At 37.0% G+C, this 26,367-nt stretch overlaps 3 protein-coding genes across 3 annotated transcripts; 1 reads left to right on the forward strand and 2 right to left on the reverse strand.

The window, feature by feature from the left end:
- Window positions 1–963: 963 nt before the first annotated feature.
- On the reverse strand, window positions 964–7,377 carry LOC122085881. Its single transcript, XM_042654486.1, has 6 exons — window positions 7,121–7,377; window positions 6,965–7,040; window positions 4,891–4,986; window positions 4,050–4,566; window positions 3,162–3,297; window positions 964–1,539 (listed from the first exon to the last, which is right to left on the reverse strand). Exons 1-6 carry the CDS (start codon window positions 7,235–7,237, stop codon window positions 1,345–1,347), a joined length of 1,137 nt encoding a protein of 378 aa, XP_042510420.1. The 5' UTR covers window positions 7,238–7,377; the 3' UTR covers window positions 964–1,344.
- Window positions 7,378–7,505: 128 nt separating this feature from the next.
- On the forward strand, window positions 7,506–15,569 carry LOC122085872 (26S proteasome regulatory subunit 6B homolog). Its single transcript, XM_042654474.1, has 7 exons — window positions 7,506–7,632; window positions 9,282–9,759; window positions 11,373–11,603; window positions 12,999–13,157; window positions 13,306–13,458; window positions 13,668–13,751; window positions 15,312–15,569. The coding sequence occupies exons 2-7, from the start codon at window positions 9,313–9,315 to the stop codon at window positions 15,444–15,446; spliced, it is 1,209 nt and encodes a 402-aa protein (XP_042510408.1). The 5' UTR covers window positions 7,506–7,632; window positions 9,282–9,312; the 3' UTR covers window positions 15,447–15,569.
- Window positions 15,570–18,523: 2,954 nt separating this feature from the next.
- LOC122086111 (calcium-dependent protein kinase SK5-like) lies at window positions 18,524–26,267 on the reverse strand. The gene is made up of 7 exons (XM_042654824.1): window positions 25,505–26,267; window positions 23,757–23,900; window positions 23,505–23,657; window positions 23,311–23,426; window positions 19,460–19,627; window positions 19,085–19,309; window positions 18,524–18,890 (listed from the first exon to the last, which is right to left on the reverse strand). The coding sequence occupies exons 1-7, from the start codon at window positions 26,070–26,072 to the stop codon at window positions 18,762–18,764; spliced, it is 1,503 nt and encodes a 500-aa protein (XP_042510758.1). The 5' UTR covers window positions 26,073–26,267; the 3' UTR covers window positions 18,524–18,761.
- Window positions 26,268–26,367: the final 100 nt, after the last annotated feature.

The raw sequence follows: 26,367 nt of genomic DNA on the forward strand, positions 1-26,367 counted from the left end.
ATTTGGAGCAAAGATTATTTTCCATAATCTATGCAAAAGGAAATCATTCAGATTACATGGTCTTGAGTCCGGCAAAGATTTCAGCAAACCCAGATTTGTCTTGATATTATTCCCCCATTTTCAGAATTTAGAGACCATGCAATCTTGTGACAATCCATGGGATAAGCTGATCTTAAGGATGCCATTGACAACCAGAGGAAACAACTCAACAAGGAATGGAGGAGAGGAATGTTCTATGTTTGATCACTTGAGATATGGTCCACTATCCTATTACACCTCACTGGGATTCTAAAGTTTGCTAAATCTGAGATCCATGGATCTTCCGAACTCTCAACACAATGAGATAAGAGTGGTTTAAAGTGCATGAAACTTCCCCATGTTTGAGAGCTCCCTACCAACGTAGCTGCTGGAAGAAAATTGCAGTTCGGGAAGTATTTTCCTTTGAGAATTTTCACCTAAAATAATTAATTCTCAGTTACCAGTCTCCACCCCAATTTTAACAAGGCCAGACAATGATGGGTACTTTTTTCAATCCAAGGCCTCCCATTGATTTTGGGTGAAATAACAAAACCCAAGAAGCAATGTTATTATCTGAGAGAAAAATACAAATTGATCAGTACTTTCACCATTATTTTGTCTTATTATGTTTTTCTTTTCTTCCAGGCACCAAAAATATGAAGTTCAACATTCAAATATGACTGTCAGCCACCTGACAATCATTGTTTTCATGCTAGCAAAACAATTCTGATTATCAAGCTAAACATGACTAATTGATAAGCTGGTTGTACTATTTATACATGTATTCAATCATCATTATGACATGCTTCTTGCCCAAATTCTGACAACAATTGATCAGAGAAATGGAGGCTGATGACCATTGCAAGATGTTTTTATTCCATGACACAAGAGTTTGTAATACTCCCAAAACAGCTATTAAAAAATCCTTCATTTAACAACATATCATAAAATAAGTTGCTAATTTCTTTATGATAGAACTCAAATAGCTACTTTGGCCCAGAATTTCTCATAATACTAGGACCAAAATGCACACACTCTTCTTGTATCAGCCTCTGCATCTTTACAACAAATCAATGAACTACAGACAGTCTACACAAAAAGAATATACAACAGGCTTTCAAAATTTTTGAGGTTCTTTTTTCTTCAGAGTACAGTTGAACCCTAATGGTCCAAATCCAAACTCCATAAGAACCTGGAGTACAAAAATGAATCTCACGGACAGATGCTGTTATGCTGTTTTGAGTCTTGACATCACAAGGAAAGAGAACTAAATAGTACATCTTCCAGGATGTAGCCTCTAAATGAAATATGTTTATGCTACTTCATTCACTTTGGAACAATATGATCGACAGCCAAAAAATAAGTCCCTACTATTGTGAATGACGCAAGTCCGCTGCGGGCCATCCGCAACCAAATCCCTCGGAACAGGTAGTTCCTGTCAGATGGGTGGATACCTGAAGCCCTCTCAATCCAATATCCTGGCTGTTTCCATCTGAGAAGCCTTCTCTCCATTGAGACATACTGCAACAATACAATATCTGATTAATCAAGGTAAACTAGGCTTATCCAAAATTGAATATTTCCTTTATCTACTTCATTGTTTTTCAAGAACATAATAAGCTATTGCAAGAACATTGTCAGCTCTTCGAAGAATCTAATTGAGCATGACCAAATTTATTCTCCATTTCCCAACAAGAAGGTATGGGGATACCCCTCTGATATATGTATAACAAATAAGATGAAAAGGTTCAAGATGCTTTACAGGAACAGAAAGAACAAATAAGCTGCTTTACATAATAGCTAAATCCCTCAAATAAAAAGACTTCCTTGTAACCCTCTAATAAAAACTTATTCCAGATGAAAGCGCAAAATAGCAGTAAATTTTTTTGGAAGCTAGATTCCTCCCACCCATACCATATCCTTCTCATCATATCCTCAATAGCGGTCATGCAGCAGTTGATGGTTGCAGCTAAATTTAGTGGACATGTCCATATCAACATCTAACTATGGTTGAGATTTTACACTAATCTAAAATCTCCAGATGTAATTGTAGGGTTTTGAAAAATCCTAGGGCAGTGAGCTCACCAGGAACCATTGAAAACCAAGAAAAAGGCCATACAATTGAGACTTGAGATAGACCACAAATTTCGATAGGTAGCACATCCAGGGTGTCTCCCATTAACAGTCAGGCTGACAAATCATCCACCCATGGGGTGGAAAAATGCAGGGCATGATGGGGAAAGGTCCCAGGTAAGAGCATGGTGGATACATGTTCCCATTTTTTTAAATTTCGGTTACAATAAATTTAAAAATATCTCCCATGTCACAGCTTCAGCAGCAAGCCTGAAGGAGGGGATGTATTTTTCTATCTCCCCCCTTACTCAAGCGTCTGATTCATCACTTGGACTCAATGAGTTTATGTAAAGAATATGCAGCACCCAAGACCCAACTTGATGCATAGCAACCAAGCAATCATTAACTTAAAAAATAAACAAATAAACCTAAATCAACAGTGGTGCTCGCTCAGAATTTAAAAGTAATATTGACAAAAGATGAAGGCTAAATGCCTATTTTGCACCCACTTTAAATTATTTTACTAGGTAAGCATAAATACAAGTACTCCAATGTGTTACACGCATTTACAATGACTTATGAGAAGTTACTGAATTTTATTAAAGTTTGCGCTGTGTTCAAGAAAATGTTAGTTTCGAAAACTTCAGGATGCCATCATTTTCCCGAAAGGAATCAGCACATGTTGTGTAACAGAGTACATTAGAAGTTACAAGCATACTTCCAGTCGCAGGAAAACGAAGAACCAATTAGATTACAGTTGGTTCAAATGATGCCATAACCTGAGTACTTCTTTAGGTCCTTTCAAGGATTTAAACCTTAATAGTAAGATGGATTGGACTGCAATCAATCCTGATCCAGATCAGATGACCCTGCCCATAATTTCTTCAATACTTTTACTAACCACCAAGTGATGGATGGATTTGTGTTGGCTAATCCCAATCTGTATATGGATGATATGCCCAGTCTGTTTCCAATACTTGAAAGCCCAGTAAGAAATTTACAGTATTTGCACATGCAGTACTTGGAAAATGATCATGATCTGAAAGTCTTTGAGGCAAAAGTTTGCATACCTTGGGCAGCACAGTACATTGTGACCGACTTTTGGCAGTGTCAAAACAATGAGAAGCAGCAGCAGCTATTGAACCAGAAACTCCAGCTGCAAGACTAGCAGCTAAAGGAGACACAGGACCAATTTCTTCAATGGACCTAGAAAAAGAAATGGGATGAAAACTAAATCCAAAAGGTGGCAAAGTAATAAATAAGGGAAAAAATAAGCTCCCAGTTTCGAATAAGATTTTCCCCAGTTCTCCAAAGATATACATGATAAACACATGCATTCAATTATCGACATGTAGGAAAGAGTAACGTATCCCATCAAATGGCATAATTTATGCATCTTTCACAAACCATTCAAATTCGGTCAGAGCTGGCAAAGACCAAAATAAAACCAACTGGTTTTCATGAAAAAGACAAATGCACCCATACGCTTGAAACGAAATAGTAACACATAAATCTAAATGCTCATTAAGAACATCAGCCATGTATAATTTATTTGACCCGATGGACTCTTGCCAGATCAGCAAGATCCAGATGAGCTGCAAAGCAACCCAACATTTATCTATAAAGTACTTAGTTTCAACAAAAAGAAAATGTAACTAAAGGCTTTGGGCTACTCCCTTTGCTTTGCCACCCCAACTCCCCATTTAGTAGTTAATTCCACCGGTATATGACATTCTAGGAGAACATTCATGTATCAAAGTAGACAAACAATTTAGATGGAAAGAATTCTTTGATCTTCTAAAGCAGTATATAAAAAAAAACTTTCTTAGTACAAATAGATAATGTAATGACTATCATATGGAGAAAGATCAATGTAGGACACAGCTGAGGGAGACTGAAAAGAAACTGAAAGTCAACTTAAAGCAGGAAACATCATGTAATAGAGTATAAAATAAAACCTAGGTGGAGGATTCATCTCGTTTGCCTTCTGCTCCAGCATTCCTATGTGCAAAAACTGCCAGCCTGAAAAGAATACACCACCAAAAACGGAATCCCTAACTATAGATGGACGAAGACCTCTCCACAAGGCATTCCATCCTTCCAAGGAAATGATACTTATAGGCCTTTTAACCTCATGAACAGCAGGTGGTCTTCCAGAACCAGTAAGCATCCATGGGTACTCTTTCAGAGAACATGCCACATTGGGATGCTTGTTAGATAGAGGGGACAAAAATTCAATAGTATGGTCCCATGCCTTCTTATCAAGAGTATATCCACGCAGAAATCTAGCAATCACTGGTGTATTGACTTGGTTAGCTGTGGCAGATGAAGAAGGTGGGAGATGCACAGCAGCAGTAACCTGTGCACGAAGTTTAAAAAGTTCAAATGGAGTGCTTATGAGTGCTTCCATTGCACCAGCTGCAATGCCTGCCAAAAGGGCCTCAGAGACATGGACATAATTGTCTTCTCTTCCATCTGAAAGAAGCAAAAACGCAAATGTAGCGTTACTTCAATTCTTGCTCCCTTTAGATACAATCTATATCCTCCTTTCTTTCCCATAAAACATAATAATATTTCACAATTTATCACAAAAGGTAAAGAAAATTTTATGAAAGGTTGTTCTAGTTTTATGCATGAGATGAAATGCATAAATAAAGAATACCAATGTTCTGAAAGATGGGCTCTTCAACGTCTCTGTTTACAAGTAAATTAGGAAAGATGCTTGAATCAAATAAAACTATTGAGAGCATCCACAGATTCCAATTCATTTTCAATAATGAAAAAGTAAAATGATCATACCTTTATAGAAAGCTGTCAAAAGTTCATAGACTCCAAAACGAGCTGCTAGCCCAGAAATCCTTCCCAATGTGGACCACCCAAAACCATAATACAAACCTAAATATCAATCATATATAGGGTTAGCCTCAGAAAATAATAACATATAATTAAAATAGATATGGTATGGGCATTTCTCAAAGGATAGTAAAACAAAAGGTAAATGATTATAGAAATTTCTTAGCATGATAGCTAGCTTAAGCTGTTGGATCTAATTAAATATGTCTTTTCATACTCTCTCCCCCTCCCCCTCCCCTCCCCCTCCCCCTCCAAACCAAAACAACCAATGAAACAAGAGAAGTGCAATAGAGGTAGCAACAGCATAATGTCCTGGCTAACTAAACCTGAACCTTCTCCTAAGCCTGACTCGTCCCACCCCCCACCTGAATCCATTCATACATGAAAGAGGCAGGGCAGAAGACAGACTGGGATGGTGTAGGTCATGAGAGAATGGAGAAACTCAAGAAACTTTGCAAGAGCATAGTAAAGAGAAAAGCAAATAAGAGCAATAAATGAAACACTAAATAGAGGCGGTCATGTATTTTCATAAGTAGAACTCGCCATGGCCCTGGGGAAATATCCAATGAAACCTGAATCCAACCTTAGAAAAACAATTAGATGATATTAAACCCACCCCATTAAGAACATGTCACTATTCAGATGTGCCCCACTGCCATCCCAAATACAAAGAGGGAAGAATGAAATGAAAGAAAACACTAAAGATTGTTAGCTGAAAATTAAGTCATTCCCACTTTTCTATCTTTGCAGTCAAGAAAACTTCTCCATAACTTGTAACGAGATTTATATACAAGAAATATGGCATTTTAAAAAAATCAAAAAGAATGAAGCACACTAACTACATATCTCTTCAAAGAGATTCACAAAATATAAATGCTTAAGAAGAAAATATTAAACAAAGTGAATAATGTTCACAGTTGTTAGATTCCTAGGCTTACTCTATTTAATCGACTCCACCACAAAATAACTTTGGTCATTGGAATTCAAACACTGAAACACAGTTAGTTTTCTGCTGTTGCAAGCAAGGATAGTTTTTCTAATGTATTCAGTTAGGCCTTCTTTTCTAAGTAAAGAACTGAATGGGAGATAGAATGTAAAAGAAATAACATAAATCAATCTCGTATCAGGTAATAACCTTTTTTTTCGGTCGAGACTAATAACCTGATGTAATTAATATGTTCCCCATTGGGTAAAATGTTTGAGAAGCTAGACAGTAAAGAATGTCCCTCACATGTACCTGTACCCTAATGACTCATCACCAATGTACTATAAAGTGCTTTCTAACAAGTTCTTTTAAATCGTGCATGTAAAACATCAAATATCAAATCTTCTTAGTATTCACTTTTAGTAGTACTCTCTGTCCAAACAAAAAACCAAAAATTTAGTAATACTCTAGCTGGGAAAGGAATCATGCCAAAATAACAGCAATAAAATAAAACATCTGGACTTGATTTTCATTTAAGACACTCTTCGCAATTCTCATCGGTGAACAATTAAGTATCAACTGCTAGTAAACCCCTTTCCAAATCACAAACCCAACTGTCTCAACAATGGCTCTTCAATTGGAGCACACGTTCATACACACGCCTCAGAATAATCATGTTATTGACATCCCTAGAACATATTAGCTGACAAACTTGCACCAGTAGACCAACCATAACATTACATTTTTCTACTCCAAACCTAATTTTTCTTTCTCTTTCTTCCTTTCTCTCTTTGGGCATCCCATCTAATTTTGCTTGAATAGTACCAATGGAAACTTAAAGAGTATTGGTGCATTCAGCAGCTTATCGTAGGTAATAAATTAGAGACAATTTGTACATTTATTCACATAAATATTATGACAAACGCTTATCAGTTCATCAACCCCTAAAATGGGAAATTTTAACGAGCTCCATTAGTTTATAATTCACAATCCAATCCAACATAAGTTATCAATAACTAATCTATATCAGTCAACAGGTCCCCAAAATGAAAACCACAGAAGCAATCGAAAGAAAGAGAGGGAGATTGAAGCCACCTAAGTTCCCTGTTATTGATTGAATTCTGCCCAGAACTTGAGCTGCGACCAAAGGATTGCCAGAACCTGCACCAACCTAGGATCCACCTCAATAAGAAACATGTATGTTCTACAGTTCTGGAGTTCTTTGCAAAGGAAAGGGTTAAGAATTTTTACCTGGATTAGGGTTTTAAGAGTGTCCAAAGGATGAGTGACAGCAGTCCCTAACGTTACAGAGCCAGCAGCAGCAATGGCATGGGCTGCGAACATATGATTCTTCAACAGATCCTCCATCACTTACACTTCTGCATAAAACCCTAGTATGCACAAGAGCGGTTGGCCGATAAAACCCTATTTGGCGCTTCAAGTTCGAATGGTAATAAGGTATTCAACTCCAAGGGATAGACGAAGCAGAGAGAGAATAGCTTTCCATTATTCCATGGCCACATTGATGCCCTGCAAGTGTTGGACGGACCATACGGTTAACCCCGATAGAAACCAAATCGGTTAGACCGGACTCACATGAAGTGGTCCGATCTGAGTCCAACCGGGTCGATCCTAAGCTTCCTCCCCAAGTAATTTGTTCGAAGTTACCAAAGTGGAGTCTGTTACCAACTTGGTACCACCAAAGCATCTTAACCCATCCCTCTCGGCCTATTCGTCCATTCGCTTGCGACAATACCCTGTAGGTAATCTCTCTCTCTCTCTCTCTCGTAGCCTGCAATTTTACTCTTTTTTTTTCAATGATATTTCCAATTAGTTCATCATCTTCTATTCTACGCAGAACATAATTTCAATTCCCCTGTAGGAATAATTACTCTTGCAATGATTTTGTCTATTGATAATTGGGTCTTGTATATAGCTGTGTTTGGAATGCATTCTTGGAATATATTATGGGTTAGAACGCATTCTGTGCATAATCGTGAATTTTTTTGCAATATAGAATGTGTCTGAATTCTGATTTTGTATTCAGTACCAAAAGAATTTTTTTTTTTTTTAGTGTCACAGGTTTTATGGATGGGCACACCTAGTTCTGCTGTGTGGGAGAGTTACAGGGCAATTTCTAGTATTAGATATCTAGGGAATGGTTTGGATCTGCCATATTTCAAATTTTAGAGTCAACTCAAGCATATACCTTCCTATGTATTGGCATGCACCCTCTCATTAGTGCTGGATAATTCAATGCTTTATTTTTCCACTTGCCCAACTTTGTTTGGGCTGTGAAATATGAGTAGGGGACCCTATGGTCTACCTGGGCACGAAATTTTAGCCCCACCTGACTTGCCATGTGTCAAAATAAGGTGTACATTCATGGAGACATTATGAAAGTGCCCAGCAATAAGACCTCCTCCCTTTTCTAATTTCTGTTCGACTATCCCAAAGAATTATATCCAAATTTTCTTCCATTAAAACCTAAACTGAATGGCATTCAAAATTTCTAGTTTCAAATTTAGGATGTTCTGGAACATATTAAGAACTAATGCCATTTACAAGCAACTATATTCAATTTGTGGTAATATATGTGAATTATTCACACAGAATACATAATCTATGATGATTCAGAACAACAGGAGTGGTAACTGTTTTGAGAAAGAGGTAAGGTGGTAACCGTTTTGAGAGAAAGGCATGAAGAATAAAAATCAGATAATGTAACTGTATTTGATTTCTATTAACATAATATACACCAAGTTGTAGGGAGAATGAGTGAAAGTGGGTACTCCACATCAGCACCCAAGAGAGAGAGAGAGAGAGAGAGAGAGTGAGTGAGAGAGGTTCACCATTGATGATGTAATAGATGTTGGATAAGGCATGGTTCACCATTGATGACGTATGTGGCGGGAAAGTAGCATCGCACTTCGCTTAATATATGTATATAGATTAGAAGTTCAATATTCTTTGAACAATTTACATCATTGAAAAAACAAGAAGATAATTTACTACTAGACTACTAGGTTTGTTCAGTGGAGTTTGACCACCAAATTTGTTGCGTAGTCAATCAAGAGGGTGCTTCATCTATCTGACTTTGCAGAATAACAAATCAGCTCCACACTTGGTAGGAATGGCTAACATTACAGCACTCATGCTGGTTCTGTTTTCCTGTTTCCTGAATTTAAAGGTAAATAAAAATCCAAATAAACTCCATTGTTAGCCATGACTCAGTAGTGGAAAATGCAGCTATCTAACATATAATGGGAGTGTTGTTTGTCACATTTAGTTACCTATCAGATCTCCTATGTGGAAAAGAATTCTCAAGCTGCCTTCTCCATCAAGTTTAGTCATTGCTCAACTTTTGTTTTGTTTGATTCTTGATATTCACTCTAGCTATTGCTATTTTCAGAAAGGAAATATAGAAGGAGAAAAAATAAAGTATGGCTGCATCTGCAGTATTGGTTGATCCAAGATTTTACAATGTGCCTTCATTTTCAAACGAGGAAGATCTCTATGGTTGTTATAAGTCCATGCAATGCCAGATCAGATTCATTGATGGTCAGGAGAATTACATGAAGGAAGAGCTGAAGAATTTAAAGCAAGAATTGTTCCAGGCCCAGAACGAAGTGGAGAAGATAAAATCAGTTCCTCTCATTGTTGGTCAGTTTATGGAAGTGGTTGATGAGAACAGTGGCATTGTTGGCTCGACTACTGGTTCCAATTACTATGTTAGGATTCTCAGCACCATCAACCGGGAGCTGTTGAAACCTTCGTCATCAGTGGCATTGCACCGTCACTCAAATGCCCTTGTTGATGTATTGCCACCTGAAGCTGACTCGAGCATTTCACTTTTGAGCCAGTCAGAAAAGCCAGATGTTACCTATAATGTAATTCTTCTTATCGAACTTCAGTGTTTTCAATAGTTACGGGATATCTCTATGACTTATCTCAATATATTATTGTCGTTGCTGTGGTGCAGGTCCTGTCTTTTGTTAGTTTATCAGGTCTGTGTTATCTTTTCTTTATCGTTTTATTTTTTAATACTTTTGTAGTTTGGTTTTAACTTTTTTTTTCTTTAGAATTTCCTTTATTTTCTTGTCTTTTCTTTTCCAGATACAGCGAAATTTGGTTGCCTGGAGGTAATAGGCTGAATGAGTAATGCTGTATATAAAATTGAAGAAAAAGAGACAGATATAAGGAATGACTGCTAGGGTTCGACCACTAAATTACTATTGGAAAAAAAAGAAACCATCCTCTTAACCATAAACAAAATCACTCCATACATTAAATCTGAATATATTTATTGAATTACATTCCTATTTATAGACCATGACTAGACTACATTTCAAACTCAAAAAATCATGAAAGACTACTACTTGGACATTAAATTTCTAATAACAAAGATCTATAACCAAATAATTCAACTTGGGGGGGGGGGGGGGGGGGGAGAACTATCTTGTCACCGTTAAGTTAAAAAAAAAAAACCTTAATTATCCAACCAAACTTACTACCAATATTACTCAAAACTGAAAGCTACTAAAAATAGTAAATACCGAACTCACTGTAATAGTATTGTACCTCTCCTCCATCCCACAATAAAAATCCTCCGTCCTGTTTTTGGCTGTCCCAAATTCTTTGTCCATCTAACCAATTAAGTAGTGACCTTTTGGAATACTATGTTGCTCTCTTGCAGTGATTAGCTCTTCATTCAGTCCCAACTTGAAGAGAGTTTAGGCAAGTAATGGGAGGGTAAAGTTGATAAAGGAGGGGACTTGTGATGATTTAACCACTCGTCGTTAAACTTTTGGCTTTCTTAAAAGTGAGACAGTGGTAGTACTTTTCTATCTAGACCAAATAATGTATCATAGATTCATTAAAAAAAATGGTATAATAGACTTACGTAAGATGTTAAAAATGATAAATACTAAAAGTAGTTAAAGCTGAAATTACTAAAAGTATTGAATCAACAACATTTCTGTAAAAATGCTCCCACATTATTTTGTTAGGTAAATTGTGAATTCAGAATGTTCCATTAATTTTTGGTTTCCATGTTTTGGTTGAACTAAGAAGTCCTTTGCCCTGCTTTCATTCAAATCCATCTTATGAGTAATTCTCCACTGATCCTCAACCACTTTTGTCTTGTCATGCATTGAGGACAATCCAAAAGAATAATTGTTACATGTTGTGAACGTTATGGGATGTTATCAGGACCATGGATTTTTTTTTATCCTTGCTAAATCAAACTCATGCATAGAATGGATATTAACAATTACATGAAATTTTGTTGGTGTAGCTGTACCTTATGTGAGATCAGTAATTAATAGATTTGTGGTGCAAAGCTTGTATGCTTTATGTCTGGGTTCTGCAGTCCACTTATGTTTCTTTATGTGATGGAACTCTATTGTTTGGGCCACATTTATTTTTCAGGATTGCCTAACCTTCTTGTTAGATATTAATTCCACCGCTTTTCAATCACTCAACGTGCTTCTTCTTGTGCTAGGACATTGGTGGATGTGACATTCAAAAGCAGGAAATCCGTGAAGCTGTTGAGTTACCTTTGACACATCAGGAGCAATACAAACAGATTGGCATAGATCCCCCTCGAGGAGTATTGCTTTATGGACCTCCCGGCACTGGTAAAACAATGCTTGCCAAGGCTGTTGCTCATCACACGAGTGCAGCCTTCATTAGGATGGTTGGTTCAGAATTTGTTCAGAAGTATATAGGCGAGGTATGTTTAACCTTACTTCTTACTATCTTTCTTTATGTTATTACTATTTTAATGGTGATAGGATGCAGGTCTAGTGCAGTTCCTGCTCCCCGATTTCTGCCACATGACATACCAACTGGAGAACTTCAAACTATTGAATGGGAAGAGGGTATTATGTCTGGGTCAGGTGTCATATCTGGGACCCTAATCATCCATATGGCCTACCTTCTATTGCACAGTTCCCCTTATATTTTTATAGATTCCATGATAATTCAAAGATTTGTGTTTTCCTTCCCTTGTTCTTTCCTGTGTTTTCATACTTCTCAGAGTAAACTTCCTCCGTGGACAAGCATGGGGCTTAGTCAATTAGAACCTGGTTGTGCTGCTTGATGCTCCGATGGACAACAAAAATAGTGGGGCATATTGGATTCAAACTTGGCATATAAGTAGGGGATGGGGCCTATGTGCCACTTTAATTTGGACCCCACCTGACCTGTCATGTGGCAAATGGAGCCACTGGAACTGCAGCAATTTGCAAGTACAGTGGACCTGCACCTGCTCACTCTACTTTTTTTGGCTACCTTCTTGGCTAACTTGTATGGAAAAACTATGTGAACCCTTCCTAACTTGGTTTTGGAGCTTCTTGATTGTTCCTTCTTTCTCACTCTTTATATCTTCGTGGAAATTTATTCCATGATTTCATCAGTCATTCTGCCTTTGTGAATGATATTAATAGGTCATGTTTGGATTTTTTTTTTCTTTTCCCCTCATCCATGGTATGTTGATGCATGGTTATTGGAATATCTACTATTGGAAGGTAAAAACTCTATAAATTTAAGTTCTGTTTGGATGATACAAAAGAGTTTTTTTCGTACCCTTATGAATTCCAATATCATGTTTGTCATGTTTGGATGGAGTTTCAAATTTTTTTTATGATAATTATCTTGAGGGATCATAAACTAATTATCTTAAATAGAGGAATCAAGCATGAACCCATGCAACGAAGTTTGATCCTTATAATCATGTCATTCCTTTTTTGGCTTCCTTCTGGTAGGACAAGCTCAACTCAAAACCAGCAACAAGCCTTTGAAGAAAGTATGTAGTAATGTATTGCAGAAAATTAAAGCGGAAACAAGATGGCAGTAAAGGATCATTCACCATGAGCAGTAGTAGGGGTTGATCATCAAAACTTAATGGTAGAGACTCAATCAGTAAACTATAAACAAAGCATATTGTAATGTATTAATTACCACATCTACTTGAGGGAATGGCAGAATTAGTGGTCTTGGTGCACCCAAACTCCTGCTATTGGACTTTTTGAATCTTATATTCCAGTTCCTAGCCTCAAATGTCTACAATTCAAATATAAAACTAAGTGCACTACAAAGGCAAACTAAGTGCTACTCTTCCATTCAGGGTCCGAGAATGGTTCGTGATGTTTTCCGCCTTGCCAAAGAGAATGCTCCTGCTATTATATTTATTGATGAGGTTGATGCTATCGCTACAGCTCGGTTCGATGCTCAAACTGGAGCTGACAGAGAAGTTCAGAGAATCCTCATGGAACTCTTGAATCAGGTATTAAGTCAAAAGTTATTGAACTTAAAGGTGTAACAGAGGGTTCTATATTGATTGGACTCGGAAAAAAATTGAAGCAATCAAAAACTTTTGTACCTTTACTTTTACTCTGCACTTGATGTTCTGGTTCTTTGGTATGCTTCTCCAGATGGATGGATTTGATCAAACGGTGAATGTAAAGGTTATAATGGCAACTAACAGGGCCGACACACTGGACCCTGCACTTCTACGCCCTGGTAGGCTTGACCGGAAAATTGAATTCCCTTTGCCTGATAGGCGACAAAAGAGGCTTGTGTTTCAGGTTTGTTTGTGGGAAATCTCTATCATGCCATTAAATTTGAAACACCTACATTTTTTGTTCAATATTTCATTCTAGGAAAATAGACTAGAAAGTTACAATAAAGAGATTATGGGCACAGATTGAACACTTTAATCATGGCGCCCCTTTAGCCATTTGAAGAAACAGAACACAAAACCAGGATTATAAAGATTTTTTTTCCCATTGTACAGGTTAGCACTGCGAAGATGAACTTAAGTGATGAAGTAGACTTGGAAGATTATGTCTCCCGACCTGATAAGATTAGTGCTGCTGAGGTCAGTTAATTTGTAGATCTCATCTGCAGGTTTCAATAGGAAGTAATTATTACTTAATTTGCCAATTAATGTCTCCTGTAAAATGCCATATATTTCTGCTTTTATCTGGGATAAAAATCTATATTGTTTCTTATTTTCTGGGAAAAAAATTTCTTAGATTTTTTCTCCATTCTATCCAGTTTGTTATTATTTTCTTGAGGCATTCATGCATATCATTAATTGACCTACCTAAACTTTCAATTTGCACTCAACTACAGATTTTTTTTTTTTCAGTTCTACATTCCTTTCCCCTGGTCATTTTCACCTCAATCTCCAAACTCCACCCCCCTAAATGTACCCTTAAAGTGTTTATTGTTTTAAATACTGGCTATATACTGTCTCATATAGCTTATTTGAAAGCCATTTTAAATTAGGTTATTTCCATCACTTCTTTTAGGTCTTAATTTTGGATTTTCAAAACTAGCTTGTTTTGCGTACTGGTGCTATACTAGAGGTTATAAAGTTACATATCGAACAAAACCATGATCTTTCAATTCTAAATTATATTGGGAATGTTATGACCAATTTATTTTACAGGTTTGGATTTGTAGTGGAACTTTATTTAAGGAAGTCTAATTTGATTACAAGTTCTATATAGATTTTATATCTTATATTTATTTAGGAAAGGATTAAGCAGCCATAGTAGTTTCTAAAATTATAATTAGGGTTAAATTTAATAACTCTAGCTGGAGTCAAAAGTTAAATTTGTGGAGGTACATCGGGGTCTGATGAGCACATAAGTATCATTGTAGCCAGCATATTTTAATGGGGTTTTGTTAAAGATATGAGTTGAATATGCTTAAGTTGTGGTGAGACTTCAATTTTCTCAGGGTTGCAGTGTGGTGACTTGGTGTTCTTGTTACTGGTTTGGATTTCTAGCTTGCTGTTGAACTATTCTGATATTCTATTTCATAAGTTCTGCTGTTTCTTTTTTATTCTCCTTCAATTGTGTTTGTGTATATCTGTATTGGAAATTTTTCCTGCGAATTTCTTTTCGGCCCATTACTTGCAGGTATAATAGGATTTTTGAATCCCTTGACTGCATTAGTATCTGGCTTTCTTGAGGTAAGGAATGGAAGAATATCTAAAGATAATAACATGAGGTTTTCCTCCATCGCTACTCTGATTGCATGAGCAAAGCACCCCATCTTGGTTGCATATTATCAAAAAAAAAAAAAAAAAAAAAACCATCTTGGTTGATGAATCTTCTGTGCCTTTGAGGAGCTCTGCCATGCACATTTGGCATTATCATACCTAATTATTGTATATGGACTAGAATGTCTTAGGTCCAATAACAATGATATATGGCGTTAATTCTCAATAACTAATGGGTATGGAATTAAATGTCTTAGGTCATACTTTATTGAGTTTACATGACCATGTTAAGTTTTCTGGGGCAGAATTTCTTGTGTTTGTAATTATGTCTTTTCCCTACTACCATTAAAGAATTGTTTCACCAAATCGGTTGCTCTTTTTTCCTCTATATTCTGACCATGTTTGGTGATGGACTGATGGTTGCAGATTGTAGCAATTTGTCAGGAAGCAGGAATACAAGCTGTGCGCAAGAACCGGTATGTCATAATGCCCAAGGATTTTGAGAAGGGTTACCGAGCAAATGTAAAGAAGCCAGTCACTGATTTTGATTTCTACAAATGAAGGACCTCAAGCAAATATACAGTTGGATTACCTGGTTAAGATCTCACCTCACCCTCCCAAACCATGTCAATTTGAAGGATTACATAAGATTGAATAAGAAACTGTTTTACCTACATTGACTAATTAATGGGTCTCCACAATTCTTCAAAATCAATTAGTCATTCAGATTCAATTAATCAAAGAAGAACAAAGACATGGAAGGACAGCTGAAAAACTTGGCATGGTATTATCTGCATTGTATTGGCGTATCGCTGATACTGTCTGTATCACCAGACCAGTACTGATATGATATTAATACGGGTCAGTGGTGACGGTATCTATTGAGGTAAGATGGTAGTCCAGAATCGATTTTTTATCAAATTTTGAGGGCAAAATGTTCGGATTGGTATCAGTATCATCGGCCAAGACTGATACTATTGCCGATGCCATGATTAAAATCTCTGGTTTCACATTGGTGTAGTTAGATTTCCTTGGTTCAATTTAAGCATACATGGAATTACTTGTATTAAGTCTATTCAGATTTTTTTTTTTTTGGGTAAGAAGACAAGAAAATTAGAATTGATTAGATTTTAGAGAGGTTGTAACATCGTACAAAAGTGGCAGCGGTTGATCTACCATTTGCCGAGGTTGCCTCTGCTATAGGGGTAAAATATAAGAGCTGTTTCCACTAGGGTACCAATCTATATGTTACATCTTTCATGGATTTATACACAGACAAAAATAAAGGTGCCACACTTAGTGGTCAAAAAAAGTTTTCCAAATCAAAAGAAAGTTTTATATCCGCGTTGGCCCTACAGTACTTGTCATTAGATGGTCCTACAGTACTTGTTAAAATGGAATTCTTAATAGGTAAATTGATATGAAATAGAGTTAGAGAAGTGGGATAGTGAGGGAAAAGAGAAATCGGAAAGAGAGTATGAGAAGAGAGCAATAGGAGAGATATGAGGGAATAAGACCAGGAAGGGGGAGAAGGGTGTTTGGAGTGAGAGGTTTGGGATATGGCTCCTCTACGGCGTGGTGTGGTGTACAATGCACATCCAACAGTTGAAAGCATTTGGGTACACATCCCAGCACATGAGCATGTATCCTAAGGGGTTCCCAGCCTTGTCGCACCATAGAGGAACCCCACGTGAGGTTTGGAGGAAAGGGAAAGATAAGTTGTGGTAGTTTTATAATTTAAAGGCTAATGACATAATTGTTCTTTCTTTTTCCGATACGCACATTTCTGTAACCTGAAGCTTCAGCACAAAAACCACTAAACTATGCTGAGAACCTAATTTTTTTAGGTTTATGTTTTCAAAAACAAGTCTCTTTCTTATTCCAAAAACATAAAACTGCAAAAAAGTTCTTTAAAACAAAGGTTTTATCAAAATTTTTTATTTTTATTTTTTGGACATCCAGTCCAAAGACCTTTTTCTGGTTTTATACTCGAGTAGGCTTTCAGGGCAGTGCAATTTTCAAAGGCTGCTCTTGTAGATATATATGTTTTGTTGCTCAATTTAGATGCCTTGAAGCTTTGCCTTTTTTTTTTTTTTTTTTTTTTAAATTAATTATCATTTATTTCGTTTACCCCTTAGGCCTTAGCTATTTTTATAAGATCTTTGTAGAAACACAACTCTAAAATGATGTAGAAAATAATGGTAAAATATGAACTAACAATTACATAATGTACATAGATTTACAAGGTTCGGCAAAATTACCTAAATCCTCGGTGAGATGAGATCTTGTTTCACTATCAATGAAGAGTAAGGTTATAGTGCTCGTCCTCACACCTCTCTTAGATTGCTTACAAAGAAAGAAAACCTCAATACGAATATATTGCAAAACCCTATATAAGAAATTTATAAAAATACCCATGTAACCAGGATCAGCCCCGTTTTGTCACAGATGAAATGTCTTCTATTAATTCATTAACGCAATTCAACTGGTTAGATAATTTGAAAATCTCAATACCAACAGTCTTCTACATGTTCTAGAAGAAACTAGCAAACAAACCATCAGGTCTAGGAAATTTCAAGGAGCTGGTTTAGAAAACATTTATTCCTAATCTCGTCAACATCTAGTAATTCTATAAGATTGTCATCATCATCAGAAGAAAAGAACTTTTGAATAGTGATGAATAAGACCCTTATCCATATCCCTTTCTGATGACAATACTTTGAATATCAGATACAATTTCCCAATTTCATCTCTCTTGTCAACTCAAAGCCCCATATTATTTTTCAACAATTCAATCCTGTTAATCTTTCTCTCACAAGTAGATTATCAATAAGAATGTGTGGCAGTCTCCTCTGGAAGTTCAAAGACATCACCAAAATTTTATGTTGACATTGATGAGAAATTTTAAGGTTGGACTTCTAACTTGCAAAATGTGTTAGTGGGTTCCTCTCTCTTTGCACCATTAAAATTGCAAACTGGATCTATAGTCCTATTGGATTTCAATTGTTATCCTCTCTGTCAAGGGCTTCTTCCTTGTGTCTCCCTTTCTCTCTTGCATCTTTTTCAATTTTTCCCCTTTAATCATCATTTTTCTGATGGGTAATCTGCTATATATACATGTTAGCACCCCAAGCTGCAAATGTTGCCACTCTCACTATCTCATATGGTTCTGTCAGGCCTGAGTGGGTGGCCTAACAGCCATTAATTTCAAACTCTAATTTGAGCTTGTTTCTTTTAAGCTTAGATTTGGATCACAAAGTCCAAAAAGCCATGAAGTGCTTTGATTCTATGTTGAATATAGTGATGTTGATTTCTCCAGCTGATAGATCAGATTCCTTTAAAGGCAATAAATTCCATATATCAATATAAATCAAATTCCAAAACTTTAGGTTGAGGTCCCAACTCCTAACTATTGCTTGAATTGAAGCATGGAGATCAAGGATGTGAAACCCCGAGATGTCGAGGCCTTTCCTAATAATCTAATGCAAATCAAGGTAATTCCTGGCTTATTTGGTATCCAGAACTGAGTTTTTCTTTTCTTTTTTAGACTATAGATCAAACTCATTGTTGTGCTCTTTTCATACATGCATTAGCGGATTGGACTCTGCATACCACTGCAAAATAGGGAAAAAAAAGAATACAAGAAATTGGTTGGTTGTACTTATAAATGAATTAGTATAAAATAGGCTTCAAAACTTTTAATGGTTAGAGGCCAGCATTCAGCAGAAATCAAAAATAAAAAAAAATAATAATAATGATCAGTATCCATAAATCAGAAGATTCAACCATCGCTACCTTCTACTGTTATAAGTGTACCTTAATTATACAAAAAGGATTGGCGACAGTTACATCACTTAGGTCAGTTAGTAAGGTATATCAGGAATCTGTTACTCCAAAGGCCTCACCCAAGTTGAAGTTCAAATTGCCTCTCATAGTTCTCCTCCCAATCACTCCATTGCCTTTCCTCATCATTGCAGCAAACTCCCCATAATCTATTTGCCCATCCTGCTTAATCACAAGCCATTAATGAAAATTAGCTCCAACCAATAAAACGTTTAGATTCCAACCAATAAAAGGTTTAGATTCCAAATTATGTAGGAAAAAGAGAAGCAAATGCATGAAGGAAAACACTGTGCCTAGAAAGAAGTGCATATGAAACTTTTAGACTTTAAATGTAGGATGAAGAAGGAGGGACCCACATTGTCTTGATCAATTTCCTTGATAATCTCATCCAGGTGAACATCACTTAGACCAAACTCCTTGCAAGCTTGCTGGAGCTCCTCAATGGTTATATAACCACTACCATCTTTGTCAAAAAAGGAAAATGCAGACATCAAATTCTCCTCTCTCTCCATCTTGTTAATGTGCATGGTAGCAGCAAGGAATTCACCATAGTCTATCGTTCCACTGTTGTCAATGTCAGCCTGCCACACTTCTACAGATTAAGATTTCATCTTGGTAGGCAACAGAAACATATGGTGACTGCATAAGCATTTCAAAGTCCTGTAGCCTAAATGTACTCGACCTCAAAAAATCGTAAAATTCAACCTTTGTCTTTCCAGAAATTTACTTACTGCGTCCATAAGGGCCTTGATCTCAGACTCCATCAGGTCAGAGCCTACTCTTCTTAAACCTTCTTTTAGCTCATCAAAAGTAATTGTTCCGCTGTTGTCTGTATCAATCATCTTGAACAGCTCTTTCAGACCCCCAATTTCTTCCTCTGACAGGCTCTCGGCTATAACCTGCAAAAATAGATTTTGTCAATGCAAGCAATTGCACAACAGATCCTTCAATAACATAGATCATACAAGAACAGTAGGAAATGGAAATTCACTTGATTATCCGATTCGCATGTCATAATTCTTTAAGTTGGTCACTAGGCTAACAAGATGGCCAAGATAAAATGGGACCAAACTGTGGAGCAAATTAAACAGCTATTGCAAGGCTGAGAAGCAAAATAGCCCATTGTCCCATGAGGATTTGATTATTCTATCATTTTTAGGAAGTTTGTCTTTGATTCTTATCAATCCCAATCCTATTATCCTTAATCAATTGCTACTGGAATCCCTAACAATTCTACAAATCTATAATCAGTGGACTGATTTCTTGCCAAAAAAAAAGATACAAGAAAAATAGGATATGCAACAATTGTCAAGGTCAAAGATTTGACTACAAAGGGAGAATTTCCAAATGCAAAATAAACAGATTTAGTACACTACCCTTCTTACAAAGGCCTCCCAACAGAGAAATACATGAGACCCTCAATAAATCGTCAAGCAAAAACAAAAATACATTGATATCTGCCCAAGTGCTGAAGAAGATGCTCCTCATCTGCTGATAAAATGCATGTCTGTCTATGATGTTCATCTTGATGTATTGAGTTCCCTAAGTACGCATGGACGAAGCAAATAACTAGAGGATTTGTAATATGGTTCAACTTGTAGGCCTTTGTCAGAGTACAAAGAATAAGATAATTCATATCTGCAGCTGCTCTTTGAAGCTGCATTTTTTTACCAGAAAATCTTCTTAACCTGGGCCTATGCTGCATCAATCACATCCTTGATCTGTAATGGATCAAGGGTTTGGCTGGCTGCATCAGAGACTCTCTATATGCCAGTAATAGTGGGTTCTGGAGATTGGTAATGTGGACTATAAGAATTTCACTAGCCAAGAGGATTTAGATACTATTTAAGAAGCATAAATCCTTGTGGAATGAGGTGATATAAAATATTAACACGGTCATTTGGGATTTTCTGTGGGAAGCAAAGACGAGGAAGAGAGATTGGTAAGGACACTCTTGCTATGCTAATAATGGTGGGGGTTTAGGAGACTGTAATGTGGACAGCAAAAGAATTTATTTTTGCTAGCCAAGACGATTTGGATATTTCCTATGAAGAAGCAATCCTTGAGGCATGAGGTGATATGCTCCATTACAAGCTGCCAAGTAATTGTTCCATTTCAAGAGACATAGAGAGCGATGCTGAAAAGCACCTAATGTAAAGCTGAGTTGGACAAGTCACACCCGCTCACAACTGCAGGATTTTTTAACCAAAGAACAACCAATATCCAAAGTAGAACAGCAACCCAAAGCAACTCTGGATTATAAGGGAAAACCAAGTCTATAAGAGCCAACCGATTACAGAACTATTAAGAATCTGTTAACAGAATTAACAATAGATGATGGGGCCTTAACAAGGACTATAAGAGGCCTAATCCCAGTTGATAATATGGTCCAACACCCAAAGAAACCAATAGAAATCAAGGCAGGCCTATCAATTTCAAATCTGGACAGAATAGGTCACTAGAATATAAAATTAGGGAGATTTCTAATATCTCTTGAATCCCTGGACAGAAAATGCTCCCCTTTGGTTCAATTTCCCCTCTAGGTAGGGCCCAACTTCGATCAAAATTCATCCAAAACTGATGGCCGGTTAGGTCTGGGCAGGTTTTGAATATTGCTCACAGAATCTGCAATTTTCTGGGCAGAACTGATAAGAAAACTGAATTTAATACCTGTAGGAACTTGAGCAGATCAGTGACACTTTGTATAATTGAGAGAAGAAGAAAATACATTAAGAAAGAGGACCTCTCGGGCTTCACACCGCAGAGAGTCAACTGGATCAAGCACAGTTCCATCAGCCTTGATCAAACACAAAACAACTCTTCATGGAGAAGACAATAGTAGCAGCCATTAATTTTTTTTATCAAAAGCATTCCAGCCTTGAGATCCGCCTCTTCTTTATTTATAATGTTGATGGGGGAGGGAATTACAAAATAGAAGGTTCCCTAAAGGAAACCTTAATTTAGTCTCCTAATACAATACTTACTAAAAAAAGAAATTAGAAACTAACTGAAATTAGAATTTAGCTGAAATTAGAAATTAACTACTAATGACTTAACTCAACTAATAACTTGACTCTTAAGAAAACAAATATAACTCAAATCAAACCCAGCTTAAAAGGAAACAAACTAGTAATCCCGTATGCAACCTTAAAGCCCCTCTTTTAGGCCCATAAAAGTGGCCTATTACACTCAAAACACATGGGATCAAAGGCCTAACATGTATGGAACCCAACTCTAGGCTTATTCCTAATAAAACAAGCCTAGTTTGGTAAAGAATCTGCATCAGTAAGTCTTGACTTATTCAAATGTTAAAAGCAAGGCTATAAACTAAGCAAAGGAAAAGACAAGTGGATTAGATGGTTGTGCTGCAACCATATTTCTAAATCTCCTTTCAGTAGGCCATTTTGGTCAGACAGAAATGGATGAAATTTCACAGAAACAACGCATTTTTTCTGTGAGTTTTGCTTGGCCATTTCAAGGGACAAAAGGCCAAAATGACTGAAAACAGTGCATTTTCGTGACTAAAATTGTGCTACTTCTGGTTTCGCCTCCTGTTTTGTCTCAGGCATATTTCGGAGAAATTTTGAACCATGGTTGCAACATGTGCAGGTGGCAGGGGGGACGTTGGCCACTTGTTGGCATGCACGTATCATTTTTTTCCTTTGATGAATCACATCATTAGAACTAACAAGGGTAATGAAGAATTAAGTTTTGTGAAGATAAACTGGTGGCCGATGTATTATAGATATTGTCTCCTAGATTGTACTCCATTTTGAATTATTGTTGCAGAGTTATAAGTGTGCAGCAGTGGAGCAGGGAGTGTTCAACTGGAATTTAAGATTTAGGAGGGGTTTGTGGGAAGGCCAGCTCCTAAGAGTCCAAAATATTTTAGAGTGTTTGCAGGATACAATCAGTACACTGTAAACAGATACAATCCACAGCTTACCATTGGGAGTGGGGAGACTAACAATAAAATAAGTTAGAAAAGTAAGATAAAAAAACAAGAGAGATGTACATGAAAACAAACTATCTCAAGCCAAAACAGAACTCAAGTACATCAGCCCCAAACACATTTTTTTAATGCACTCTTAGATTTTTTGACTTGTTGGTTTTATTGCATGGAGCAACACACCATAAGTGGCACTGGCACCCCCTTCACACGTTGATCTAATCCTCCTAAATTTCAACACAATATCAGTGTCTTTTAAGCCATGGAAAATTTCAAAATCTTTAGATCTGCAAAGAAAGTATCTAGCTAGGAGTGAAGAAAATAGAAATAGTAAAAATGAACAGATACACTAGAGGTCTAGCACGTTGCGATTATTTGTTTCCAGGAACATCCAAATGTGTCAGTCACTCCAAATGAATGAAAATTTCTAAATCCTATCTGCCAGTCCAATTTTTATCAGGTTTCAAATTCAAAATCTTGATTTTCTAGAAAGGATTCAATTGGCTCTCCTAAATATCCTATTATTAGTGGATGCAATTCATTCTTCACATGTATCTTACAATAAAATCATTTAATTATAAGTAAATTACCCAGGGATGAAATTAGCAACAAAACATATTAATATATGCTTACACGCAAAGCCATCTTCTTAAGCTTGTTCATCGCAGAAAATTGCTTCAAGCGTGATAGAACTGCAGAATCAAGAGGTTTATCTGGAGCAACTGTGTCATCCACAATCCATGGGTGACCTGGTACAGAATTTAATCTCTGTCATGAATAATATCCAAGGGGCACAGCAATACGAAGAGATGCATTCATAGACTCACAGAGTACTTCATGGGCAGCAATTCTTGTCTTTGGGTTGCTGTCAAGCATCTTCCGTATCAGATCTTTGGCACTTTCTGAAATTCCAGGCCATGGTTCAGATTCAAAATCTAATTTCCCTCGTAAAATCTCCCTGAAGATCCCTGGTTCAGTTTCTGGAAGGAACAAGAGAAGCAAATAAAAAAACGGTAAAAACATATGGTAAAAGTGGGGAAATGACATATCCATGCACATGACCTCATCAAGATTACTACCTGCCCAAAAAGGTGGGACACCACTTAATAAGATGTACAAGATAACTCCAGCACTCCATACGTCTGCTTCAGGTCCATATCGTTTCTTCAATACCTCAGGTGCAACATAATATGGACTTCCAACTACATCAGAAAAGGTATCCCCTGTAAACAGAGAAAAAGATACCAACAATTAAGATATGAGAAACCGTCAGATAAACACCAAAAAAACGAAACTGAGTAATTAAATGAAGGAAATAATGAAAAATGGTCCATCATGGTCATATAGAAAGATTAAATAGGATACATATCAGTCGGAACCCACTGTGAATTGGTCCTACAGAGGAAGCCCCGTAAGTTAAAAGCAAACCAACTTAGAGTAGTTGTCAACTGCCCCATCTACAACATTAATTTCGAAAGACTGAAAAGAATGGGGAATGGTACAAAAGTTCACAGGTTATATGGCTCAGACTAACCATAAAATAAGGTTTAACAATACTTATGTAAGAAACAATAGCTAAGAGAACAGAACCCTGGAGCCTGGAGTATTTAACAATAAACTTATTGGAAGAACTTGGGAGTAACTGAATAAGTCTGCTCTATGACTATGGATCCATTCTGAAGAAGTGGTTAAAGCCTCAGTAGTAGTAATTCATGGTTAGATCAAGCACGGATGTGAGTAGCCCTGAGGACAAGTTATCATATCAAATGTGATTAATTATTCTTTACAAAAGCATCCATTGAAATCTCAGACAATTCAGAAAGAAAATTCATAAAGTATTCAACAATAAGAGGGCGGACCTCGGTGCAACGGTAAGGTTGCTCCATTGCAACCTAGTGATTGTGGGTTCGAATTGGGAAACGGCCTCTCCGCAAAGCAGGGTTAAGGTTGTTTACATTATGACCCTCCTAGACCCCACAGTGGTGGGGGCCTCGTGCACTAGGTATGCACTTTTTTATCTATGGCCTTAATAAATACACCAAATCAGATGGAAGAATAAAGTAGTTGCTTAGGTGAATATCTGGGCCAACGTGTCAAAAGTATGCTACTCAGCAAACAATTGGAAAAATTGATGCTTCAAAAAAAAAAAAAAAAAAAAAATTGTTAAGCAAATTGCCTTCCTAATTCAGTAGATGAACACACAAAATATATTATCTCGAGATTTCTCCAAGTTCAAATCACTATTAGTCACAATTCTCATGCTTTTTTATATTTCCACATGCCCACATTCATCCATCGAGACATTAAGATAAACTTTTTCCCCCCTTTTCCTCTTGACTCTTTAAGTCAGCCCATTCAGAACATAATCTTGTAAAGCTCAAAGGCCAAAATCATTAAGAAAATGCCTCTTGAAATAGCTAATACTACACAGATTTCCCCCAATAAACCATGTCAGATTGGTGAATTTACATTTCATTAATACGTAACCAATCTAATTTCTGCAGGAAAGATGAAAACCTTGTGTGAATTCATTCATACTTCCGGGTCTAGACTCTAGACTCTCTTCTTTCCCGTAACAATGAAATAGAAAACAAAATCCATCAAACAAACAGTCCTCCAAGCAAAAGGCAATCCCTTCTTTCTCCTCAAACAGAAAGCTGGCTTTTCCCACCATAAAAAATTTCCTCCATTCACAACAAAATACAAGGGAACCCAGGATCCAGATAACACAAATCAACAATCCAAACAGTCTTAAGTTCTGTACATACTAAGTAATTTTTCAATAAAAATCGAATTCAATAAAGTGGAAGGAACACATCAATCAAACCTGGCTTGTAGAACACCGACAACCCGAAATCGATGGCCTTCATTGGAGCATCCTCAGCAGAGTTAGCGAACAAGAAGTTCTCAGGCTTTAGGTCCCTATGCATAACTCCAAGAGAGTGACAAGCTTCCACAACCCCAACTATAGTCTTGATCAGCTGTACCGCCTGTTTCTCACTATAATGCCCTCTCTGAATAATCCGATCAAAGAGCTCACCGCCGGCACAAAGCTCCATCACCAAATGAACAAACAAAGAATCTTCATATGCCCCTTTAATCCTCACGACGTTAGGGTGTTCAGACAAATGGTGCATTATCTGAATCTCTCTATATACATCCTCATAGTCCTCTCTGCAAAGAAGCTTTCTTTTGGGTATAGATTTGCAGGCATATTGGGTACCTGTGGACTTCTCTGTACAAAGATATGTAGTACCAAATTGGCCTTGCCCTAGTCTCTGGCCGATCTGGTAGAGGTCCCTGAGATTCTGGGTCTTGTAAGGAAGAACAGAAGTGGGTTTTGAAGTTGAAGTCGAAGTCGAAGTTGATGGAGGTTTCTTCATGGGTGAAACCATGGTGGTTTTGGTGGTGGTTGTCTGAATCAGAAGATTTTGATGATTGGATCTCTTTGTTATCCCTCTTTTACAACTGGATATCTTCAAAAATCCGTGTTTTTATTTTGATCAAAGCAATTTCTTTTGGGGGCTCTTCTTTGAATTCAACTTTGATGTGCATAGAACAGAGTCAACAGACAGTACTTTGGGTAGGATTTGTGTCAGAAAGGTGGGCTGGGCCTCGGAATCAGGCAGGATGATGCAATGAACAACCGCACTGGTTGGATCTGATTTTTTTTTTTTTTTTCAATAAGAG

Source organism: Macadamia integrifolia, chromosome 1 (genome assembly GCF_013358625.1).
Source record: "Macadamia integrifolia cultivar HAES 741 chromosome 1, SCU_Mint_v3, whole genome shotgun sequence".
NCBI classification, from domain to species: Eukaryota; Viridiplantae; Streptophyta; class Magnoliopsida; order Proteales; family Proteaceae; genus Macadamia; species Macadamia integrifolia.

Bases quoted from the DNA above. Each gene is read 5' to 3' on its own strand.
- LOC122085872 (XM_042654474.1), top strand. From the start codon at position 9,313: ATGGCTGCATCTGCAGTATTGGTTGATCCAAGATTTTACAATGTGCCT. The intron at 9,760-11,372 runs GTAATTCTTCTT...TTCTTGTGCTAG, and splicing joins AGCCAGATGTTACCTATAAT to GACATTGGTGGATGTGACAT. The intron at 13,752-15,311 runs GTCAGTTAATTT...TGATGGTTGCAG, and splicing joins ATAAGATTAGTGCTGCTGAG to ATTGTAGCAATTTGTCAGGA.
- LOC122085881 (XM_042654486.1), bottom strand. From the start codon at position 7,237: ATGGAGGATCTGTTGAAGAATCATATGTTCGCAGCCCATGCCATTGCT. The intron at 3,298-4,049 runs GTTTTATTTTAT...TTCTTTTTCTAG, and splicing joins GAGATGAATCCTCCACCTAG to GTCCATTGAAGAAATTGGTC. The intron at 1,540-3,161 runs GTATGCAAACTT...GTATTGTTGCAG, and splicing joins AATGTACTGTGCTGCCCAAG to TATGTCTCAATGGAGAGAAG.
- LOC122086111 (XM_042654824.1), bottom strand. From the start codon at position 26,072: ATGGTTTCACCCATGAAGAAACCTCCATCAACTTCGACTTCGACTTCA. The intron at 23,658-23,756 runs GTAGTAATCTTG...TGTTCCTTCCAG, and splicing joins TGTCCCACCTTTTTGGGCAG to AAACTGAACCAGGGATCTTC. The intron at 23,427-23,504 runs GTGAGTCTATGA...ATTCTGTACCAG, and splicing joins TGCTGCCCATGAAGTACTCT to GTCACCCATGGATTGTGGAT.